General features: G+C 44.2%; 1 protein-coding gene across 5 annotated transcripts in view; it reads right to left on the bottom strand.

Moving 5' to 3' along the window:
- The window catches only part of MDGA1 (MAM domain containing glycosylphosphatidylinositol anchor 1), a 240,198-nt gene that overhangs the window by 42,326 nt on the left and 187,871 nt on the right, over positions 1–10,001 (bottom strand). For all 5 annotated transcript variants that reach the window (XR_014509752.1, XR_014509753.1, XM_083434428.1 and 2 more), the window contains exons 13-14: positions 5,708–5,860; positions 4,126–4,257 (exon numbers count right to left, since the gene is read on the bottom strand). Coding sequence is in view for 3 of the 5 variants with exons in the window: in XM_083434428.1 (XP_083290554.1) it covers positions 4,126–4,257; positions 5,708–5,860 (285 nt within the window). In the remaining 2 variants the exon portion in view is untranslated. The remainder of the gene's footprint in view (positions 1–4,125; positions 4,258–5,707; positions 5,861–10,001) is intronic.

Genomic DNA, 10,001 nt, shown 5'->3' with positions numbered 1-10,001 from the left:
TGCACAGGAAAGTGAAATGAGATGACCAAGCACCTTCTTGTTAACACCACATGTATTTTAAGCTAAATGTGCTGACTGATTCACACAGCGTGTGTTACTATACTAGTTAAATCCAGCGAAGTCTCGTTCTCAAATAATTCTTGCCATTACTATATGAGGCTGCCCCATCACTTTCCTTTGGGAGTGTTAACAAGGAAATGAACGAGTTGTCTGAAGCTAGGGAACAAAAGCTATCAGTGCCAGATACCCGGGTCTGTACTGGTACATTGCCTTGTCCTCCTTCCAAGGAAGTTTGCAGAATCCATCCACTGGAAACTCCTTTTGACCCTTCCAGTTTCAAGTACCCCTTAAAAGCTCCCTTAGCAAGTGGAGCTTCTGTGTGATTTCTTGATGGGAGAATCACTGATGATGAACAGTGAGAATCTCTAGGCAGTGGTAATCAGCAACAACACACTAAATGCTAGAGAATGCTACCTTTGAACATGTGTCAGTCAGATGCCTGAGGGAAAGAAAGAATAAGGACGGAGCTTAATAATGACCATCCCTCCCACCTACAACACAGAACCATATTTACTGGCGTAAGATAATACAAAAATTATTATCTCTTACTATACTATAAGAAGAGTTAGCATGAATCATGTTTATCTCATGATAATTGAAGCCATTACTTGAGCAAGTGAAACTGCTATCACAAATCTATCTCTTATCACCTCAGGCAATTATCGAATAAGAGACAAGCTGAGAAGTGATCAAGGCAAGCTATCACATGTTTGTGCCACCTCACTCAGTTCATGGGGCATCCTGGCTTATTAGGAACATCCTGGCTTTGGTCCAGATATACTCACAAAATAAATGGAAGCAAGAATGATTAGAAACAGAAATGATGAATGCCATAGCACAACACAAAACAGAGAGAGAGAGAGAGAGAGAGAGAGAGAGAGAAGAAAGGAATGAAGGATCGAAGGAAATGAATTTAGATATTAGGATTGATCCAATACTGCCAGTTGTGTTACAAGCTTAACTTTTAACGGGCTGATAAAAATCTCTCATTTTCTTCATCTCTGACTGTACACCCTGTCTGGTTTCTAAATAATTCAAAATATATTCATGCTTTCCTTAGTGCACACCCTGGGAAACTCAAAACAACATTAAAGTAAAGCCAAAAGAATGCAGTCACCTTGCACGAAAACAGACTCTTGGTATTGCTACATGGAAACAGAAAATAGAGAAATCTACCTAAAATCACAATGGAGAATCAAGACATTGTAAAAGGGGGCATGATGATGGCGAACGTGGAAGAGGAGAAAAGGTGGGTTTTGTGGGGTCAGAGGCGGTTCCACTGGGTTTCTTAGTAGTTGAAGTCAAAGCTAAATAGACTGTCAGCCCCAAACTGTCCCCAGCAGTGTCCATGCCATAATAATTTCAACATTCAACACCTCTGAGAAATCTCTGAACCATTGAGGGCAGCAGTGGTGGCAAATGGCATACTACCTTAATGGTATCTTATGATATTGTCTTATGTGACGCCACAACTCTGATAAGAAATGTAGAAACAGCTCCCTTTTTCTGCAGCATTGCATATTAGCCAATCTTTTCCAATACAAGAAATACTATATATAAAAATCCCTTCCACAATGGCTGGAGGAACTGTTTGCTCAATGGATAGTTTAAGGATTAGCCAAGGGGAAGCCAAAATTAGCCAGATGTGAACAGGATGGTAGCCATACACTATACCCAGCCCTGGCTCAAACCTTTATCAAACAAACCTAGAAGACAATCATGATATAATGTAAAGTCAGAGCAACACAAACATCTGTCTCTGATGCTGGACAGAATGAGCCACCTATCAACTAGGCAGACATGGGTGTTCAGGTTAGTCACCAAAACATCAACTATGTAACTTCAGTAATGAGAACAATTATCATATTGACATGGGAACCTGCCTTATCCAGTCAGATCACTGGTACCTCTGGTTTTGAATAGTCTGCAGCAGGGGTAGTTAACTTGTGGACCTCCAGAAGTCCCTTCTAGCATGGCCAAAGGTCAGGGATGTTGGGAGTTACAGTCCAGGAGCACCTGGAGGGACACACATTAGCCACCCCTGGTGTGCACTGACTGGCAGCAGTTCTCTGGGATTTCATGTGGTCATGTGGTCTCCCCAAGCTGTAACAGGAGATGTTGGGGATTAAACCTGGGCCTTTTTGCATTTAAAGCAAGTGTTCTGCTGCTGAGCCATGGTTCCATCACTAGACGAATGCACAGCTTGCTGGAAAGCAGCTTACACTGAAATAATTACCGTATTCTTTGCTCTATAAGACTCACTTTTTCCCTCCTAAAAAGTAAGGGGAAATGTATGTGCGTCTTATGGAGCGAATGCAGGCTGCGCAGCTATCCCAGAAGCCAGAACAGCAAGAGGGATTGCTGCTTTCACTGCACAGCGATCCCTCTTGCTGTTCTGGCTTCTGAGATTCAGAATTTTTTTTTTTCTTGTTTTCTCCAAAAACTAGGTACGTCTTGTGATCTGGTGCGTCTTATAGAGCGAAAAATACGGTACTTATCTAGAGCAGGTGTGAGGAAACCGTTGGTCCTTCAGATGTTGCCAGACTATAGCTCCAATCATCCCTGGTCATTGCCCACACCTGATAGAGCAGATGGGAGTTGTAGTTGAGTCACACCTGGAAGGCCAAAGATCCCCCACATCTCTGATTTAGAGAGTTTACTGGACCCTGCATCTGAGGACAATTCTCATCTCTTCCCTGTGAGAGGAGAACCAGCGCTTAATGAAATTTCATGTGCTCAGACAGAGGAAAATGTTAATTAACTCACTTTAGCAGCCCCGTTTACCAACAGGCAGACATACTCCTCCTGACTGGGTTCCGATTTCTCAGTCAGGCTCCAGTCCAGCAGGTGATTAATAACTTAGTGGGCTTTCAGAAAGACTGCATTTATTATTCAAATTAATGAAATTATAATCAAGAGGTGACAAATTAGCAATTGCTCCTTGACTGAATGTGGAAACTCATTAGGCGCTTCTGTGGCATACGCCAAGTGCTACAGCTTCATCTTGGTGGCTGGAGACAGGAGGTGAAACAAGAGAAAGAGAAACAGCGGGCGGGAGGCTGCCCTTCAAAATGACTTTGCCCCATAAAACCAATTGCTTTTTTCACATTATTTTTGCCATCTTCCTGGGTCTCTTATTTACCCTCCTTAAATTAAAACAGCAACCAGGGAGTCCCTACTGATGCAACAACTGCCCTTGCTTAAACATTCTGTCTAAGCTCTTTCCAAACCACACCCCACAGTTGTTTTCATAAATCAGTTTCTACCTACATCATATTCTAAAGTTTCAATAAAAGAGGTAGCAATGAAAAAGGATTCCCTGCACTATCTTAAGGAAAGACCAAAAATAAATAAATATGTGTGCAAGATTAAAGGATAACAGGAATTAATTTCATCAAAATCACGGCTCCAGCACAGAAAACAACAGCTGTCACAATCTTGGCTGACTTCTCCCTTTAAAAAACTCAAATCAAAATCAGTTTTCTAGCACTCGTGATGCAGATACATGCCTGGAAATGTGAAGGATGTTCTTGCCAGACAGGTGTGGGGAACCTCTGGCCCTTCAGACTTTCTGAACTACAGCTTGCATCAGTCTCGGGAGGCTTGGCCAATGTTCAGAGATGATGAGAGTTGTAGCCCAGCAATACCTGGGGGCCAAAGATCCCCCACACCTGTTCTAAATGCTTGGAAACGAGGAGTGATCTGCACAGCTGGCTGCCCATGCTCCATATTGTGGTGTCACAGGGAATGGTTACCTGCTTCCCAGAACACTTTACACAATCTCAACTGTGCACTACAGCATAAAACTAGGAAAGGGGTGTGTCAGGGTGAGGAGCGTAGACATATCCTAGGAGAGAGGCTGAGCTCCAACTCTGCTTTCCAAACAGCAAAATGAAAAGTGTTATTTGCCAAAACTGAACTTCAGTGCCAGGAAGCAAGAGCCATTAAGCACCAGCAGAAGCCAGGTCTGGCATACCTTAAAGGAGGATTGTTTCCCCATAATATTCAGCAAGCCCTTCTTCTCAAAGCATCCTTTCCCCCATCCTAGCCAAGAAGATCACTCACCAATGTGCTTCCCATACATGTGATAATAGAAGGAGACGCAGAATCTGGCAGTTATGTTGTACATGGGGCTGATCAGCCTAGCCTTGTCGTTCTTCACCCGGGGTGCAGACGCCTCGATGAACATGTAGTAGCCTGAAGAGCAAGGAAACAAAGGTGGTGGGGAATGCAATGCATCATCACACCTCCCTCCAGGCCAACGCGGTGAGGAAAAGTATGCTCAGAAGGATTTAGAAAGGAAAACCAGCTACCTTTGGGGAGCTGAGTGAGAGCCAACCACATACTCTCCACCAATACTTCCCCACCAGTGTGCAATGGCAAAAGACACTCCACTGTTGGATGCAGCCGAGATAGCACTCTCTATTCACTCTGGGCAACAGCAAGGCCCCAAAGACTGGGTGAGTGTAAGAGGCAACAGGAGGCCAGCAACTCCTCTAACTGTCCAGCTAAGCATCTTCTCATGGCCACAGTCCCTCCTGCTCTCTTGCTGGCTTGTGGTGGCCTTCTTGGTGCCTTTGATTTTCTCTATCTTATTGTACACAGGTAGCTAGCAATGGGATGCTTACAGCAGCCCCAAACAGAATGTGCGCAGGATGGCAGATGGCCTCTGAGTTGGCAGGTTTAAAAGGTGGCTCGACTCAGCCCCGCTCCTCCAAATGATAATTGAGCGACACTGCTTTTAACATTGTAATCTCTTCTCAGAGGTGACATGGATTGCATCCCAGAAGTACCTGGTCCCGGGAGTTGGAGATTTCAGTGGACTCCTGCTGCAGAAACCAGCCTGAACACTTCTGAGTGTTTAAACATGTCTCCCTCTCCACTTGCTTTTCTCCTCTGTGACTTCAAAGCAACTATCAATGGAACAAGGACATTTGGCAGCAGGCAATTAGCCAGTAACAAGGACTAATGCTCTCCTGATTCCCCTAAACAAAGCTGTGGGAGTTTTAATTGGGTATTTAATGCGAATAAGAAACATGCAAATTAACTGCCTGCTCCCCATGCCCAATGCAGAGCAGATGTGTGTGTGTGTGTGTAGAAAACCAATCTATTTTGTCCTCAGGTTCCAAGGCGGAGTATGATACTGAGAGCTAAATCTGTCTTGTAGAGGACTTGGCAAAAGCTAGAAGCAACAATCCTTTCTATATTCTACAAAATTCCCAGAACAGTTCTTGTCACGTAGAGACCTCTACTATGTGAGAATCTGAGGGTGCCAGGCGGGGTGGGGGGAAAGGGGATGGAATAGAGGGGGGGGGGTGAACAAAGGATTGCATTGTAGGGTTTAGGACTTAACAGATGCTGCAATGTTTCTAGCTCCCAGCATGAAAATGAGAGGAAGAAGTACTTAGATACGTGAGGGATGAAAACCTGGATGGGATTATTTCTGAGGAAGTAAATAAAAAGGGAGTGGAAGAAAATATGGACTGCTGATGGCTAGAGCCCCCTCCCTCTTTCTTAGTTCAGCATGGAGTGGTAAATATACAAGGGACTTTAATGTTTCCACACTCTCTCCCCACTAGAAATCTCATTGAGGACTGGGGGAGTGAATGGGGCACAACTTTGCAAAGGAAGCTGGAAGTTCCATTACCTTCTGGTGTCCCACTGAAATCCATGGTTGGGCCTGTGTTGGCAGAGCGCTTGGGGTCGTGGGTCAGACCACTCTGACGAATCCAGTCAAAGTTGTCAGTTGTGTCTTGTGTATATCCACAGATCTTCTCATCCTCAAAGTGACAGGTGTTCCCTGTAGTAGTAGTAACAACAACAACAACAACTTTATTATTATATACCCCACCCATCTGGCTGGGTTTCCCTAGCCACTCTGGACAGCTCACAGCATATATCAGAACATACTAAAACATTAAACATAAAAAACTTCCCAATACAGGACTGCCTTCAGATGTTTTCTAAAAATAAGATTTATCTCCTTGACACCTGAAGGGAGGGTATTCCACAGGGAGGGCACCACTACCAAAAAGACCCTTCAGTGGACCTTCTGAAGGAAGGGAGGTTAACCAGAATGCCATATGCTAAAATATGAAAAAGCAAGCAAGCAAACAAACATATAGAGCCCCTGCCTTGTAAGAGTTATGGTTCTGCAGTGACGTGATAATAAAGCACAAAGAGCATCTTCATCACAAGGATGTAAGAAATGCCCTGCTGGCTCAGACCAATGGCCCACACAGTCTAGCGTTCTCTTTCTCAGTGTGGCCAACCTGTTGCCTCTTGTGAAGTCTGCAGGTAGGGCATGAGCACAATAGCCTTCTCATGCTCATGTTCCGGAGCAACTGGTATTTGGACTTCTGATCCTGGAGATGATATGCACCCATCCACGTAACCTGACCTGACCTTCCACAAGATAGTGACTAGGAAGAATGTACACAAATGAACTGAACAATCCCTTCTTTCCTTTTAAATCAATGGGTAAATGTGGGAGAGAGTAAAATCTATATACCAACAAGAAACTCCCTGCTTGTGTACAAATGTGCTGATAGAACACTTTGTGATCACATTGGTATGATTGATATATCCAATTAAAGCAGGTAACATTTGTGTTTCAGAAATGCTTTTTGACATTTCCCCAGATGACTACTGAAATACAGAGACAACCCCCCTCCCACCCCACCCAACATCCCTTGCTCTCTGTGATGAAGCAATCTGTATATGGCATAATATTATTATTAATAATATAATATAATAATAATTTCATCATTTTAAGGATCAGAGAACTAGAGCCCAAGTGGACCCAAAGGGGGTTCATTCTTTGGTTTGCCAACACTTGAAGCCAACACTTGATACACTCAGCACATTGAAATATAGAAGTGCCAGAGCTTGATACCAAATGGGCACATGTGTTCACATGGGGCTCCAACCCACAACCTTGAGATTAAGAGTCATTCTCTACTACTGACTGAGCTATCCCAGCATACACGGCTAAAAATATTGGAGGTGACCATTCTTGGTCTGGCTTTTCAGTGCTTCAGGCACATATACAATTCAAATCCTGGCTCTCCCCGTTTTCTTTGGACTCCATAATGCTAGGTGAAACAAGTGCATGTGTGAAAGCCTTCATGGAAAACATATATGTTTCCAGCTTTCTCCTTTCTCTCTCTTTTGGGTACTTCAGCCACAGTGTTGAAGGGTACAGGCCAGGCCAGATTCCACATTAGGGTCTCCAAAGTAGGATGTGTGCCTAGCATTTTTTTAAAAATGTCTCTAGATTTTGTATGAGGAGTCTAGCCTGTGCCCACCCAGAGCTGCTCTGTACCTGAAGGAATGGTTTGTAGAAGCTCTGGGCTGAAAGGTTGCCCCTGGTGAAGCTCTGCCGACTGCTGAAGCACGGAGGGCCCCCATGGAAACTCGGCTAGAGAGCTCCTCCAAAGGGAGCTTGGCTGGCCACTTAACTGCTAATTAACCCTGACTAAGTGCTCTCTACTCGGTCCATTCATTTCTAATTAGCATCCTAATCCAAATTAGCCACCGTTTGTAATACTGAGTGCCGGGGACTGCCCAGCATCTGGAGCTAGAGGAGAAAAGGAGGCAGGAGATCTGAGACTCTGGGATTCGCAATAACAGTCTCTGTGGTTTATTTGATCTGTTCTGTGTCCAGATCTGAAAGGCAGGAGCTGAGGCGCGACGGCAGCTGCTTAGCAGCTCTTCCAAGGCGTTATGTGAATGAGATGGCTGAGCTCCAGTTCTAGCAGTGCTGATCAAGTCACACATGGGAGTCCTGCAGCACAGAAAAGGCTGTCGCACAAGGCTTGGTCATTTCAGCAAGCTACTTAACTCTGGCCAGAAGTTGTTGCACTTGGCTTCCAGATCTAAGCCACAATTCCAGCAAACTCAAAAGAAACCCCTATAATCATAGAGTACCACGCCTTTGAAGGCCATCTAATTCAAACAACTTACACTCTGCCCATCTCCAGCAAGCTAGCACTCAATGCAAATTAATTCCCTGTCCTCCACACCAGTTTCACAGATTTCAATTCAAATTAAAGCAAATTAAAACAAATAGGAAAGTTGAGGTTAATGCAGAGCAGAACTAAGGCCACCTATCTCCAGTCAATTTTTTGAATATATTATCATTGGAGAACCTTTGACAAGGCATGATGACCTCATTTGACCACACCACACATTAAGCCACCCTCAGTACGGACCAGAGACTGCACGGGCAAAACAGTGCTCTCAGCACTGGACCAGGAACCTTGGACACAGCACCGAACAGATGCTGAACCATACAAGCAAAGGGACCACCAGTATCGAGGGACCAAATCTTCTTTACGATTTAGAAGGGGAGGAAGTTCTAATTTGGTCCCACTCTTCCCGAACAAGTTGCCAGCACTGTTAAAAGCTGATAGTTCCCACTGTCTGTTGCTTGGCTAGAGGAGCAGAGATACATCCAAACAGCCCATTGTTGTATCTTTGAACTGAGCATTTATGCACTTCATACAGCCAGCTATTTCATTCTGATCAGCATCTTAGGGCAGAGGTCTGCTTGCTGTGTATCTTCAGAGGATGGCATTCAACAAAGTTATTGGGCTAGCTGAAGGATTAGTACTAGCACAGCAGGTTTTTCTCTTGTGGGACCAGTGAGTCCGGGTCACTGGGGGATGGAGTGCGCAAAGGAGTACTAAGGACAAGACAAAATAGCTTGGGGATCAAATGGCCATGACTTTATTGATTACAGATGTCAGTAGGTTTTGGCATAGGTATTGGGTGTGTATCCTGAATCACTCAGCTTGTCTGCTGGGTGATTATTCCTTCAGGGTTGACCCTGGGTTTTAGGATCATTCTATGATGTGAATCAATTCCAGGAAATTTTTCCAGGGTGCCAGATTAGCCACCGTTTTGGCGTTTGTACAAAACACATCCCCCTAGACCCCTTTAACAGGGCACCCTGGAAATATCACCAAGGTACTGGGGGTGCTATTATGAGCCACCGCATCTGCCAGTCTAAGGAACCAACCCAATGCTTACTGTGCTGCTGAGTATGAGCCCTTATTGGTCAGAGAGGAGAATGTTGCATTGCACAAGGAGAAATCCTCGCATGGATGGAACATTCACCTTAGCACTGTGTTGCATGCAACCCATCATCTTTGCTTTACAGCACATGGTCTTGAATTAGCCAAACTGCAAGAAAGAAGACGGGTGCAATTTACAAATCCCTTCACTTGAACCTTCTGGGCCATAACATAGCATCTGTTTAGCAACACACAGGAACAACTCATTAAAATTGTGGAAGGGGAAAATTAAGGAGGCAGAATGTAATCAACAGGACTGGAATATGGTCAGGTTATTAGTGTAGGGCATTCTAAATCCATTTACAAGTTGAAAGAAAGATAAATAAGTGAATTCTGAGAACATTGTTAGGGATCCTAACAGTCAGACAGTCAAATTGGGAGTAATTTCTGAGAATTAGATTTTGTTTTGTTCTGGTCAGGCTTGTGGATGTATAATCTCAAGGGGCCTGTGAAATAAGGGTTCTCCCCACCACCCTGTCTCTTTGAGTAGATGATACCCAATGCCTAGCTCTTACCCACTCCACGTACTTGCCCTAACAACATTAAGCATGAACATCGTATTAACCAAAGACAAAATGGATGAAGAAATAATTACATTAAGCGATTCTCTGAGCCTGTAAATTAATCAACATTATGTACCCCTTGATTAGGCTGCCATGGACATTAATCATATAATCTTTGCCTTTCATTCAAGAGTGCGAGACATTCACACCTAAGATTTTATGTAGGCAACCATGTGTAATGGTTCTTTCACTCTAATAAGCCCACCTCCCAAATTCACCACGAAGAGCGGTTGTGGAATTCAGTGTGGGAGGAGAAAGAGAGAGCTGACAGGTAGGGCATTCAGCTGACTGCTAAAAGGCT

Source organism: Podarcis tiliguerta, assembly GCF_965153285.1.
Source record: "Podarcis tiliguerta genome assembly, chromosome: 3".
In the NCBI taxonomy this organism is placed as follows: domain Eukaryota; kingdom Metazoa; phylum Chordata; class Lepidosauria; order Squamata; family Lacertidae; genus Podarcis; species Podarcis tiliguerta.
Note: the sequence above shows the minus strand (reverse complement) of the source record. Positions and strands in the feature narration are given on the sequence as shown.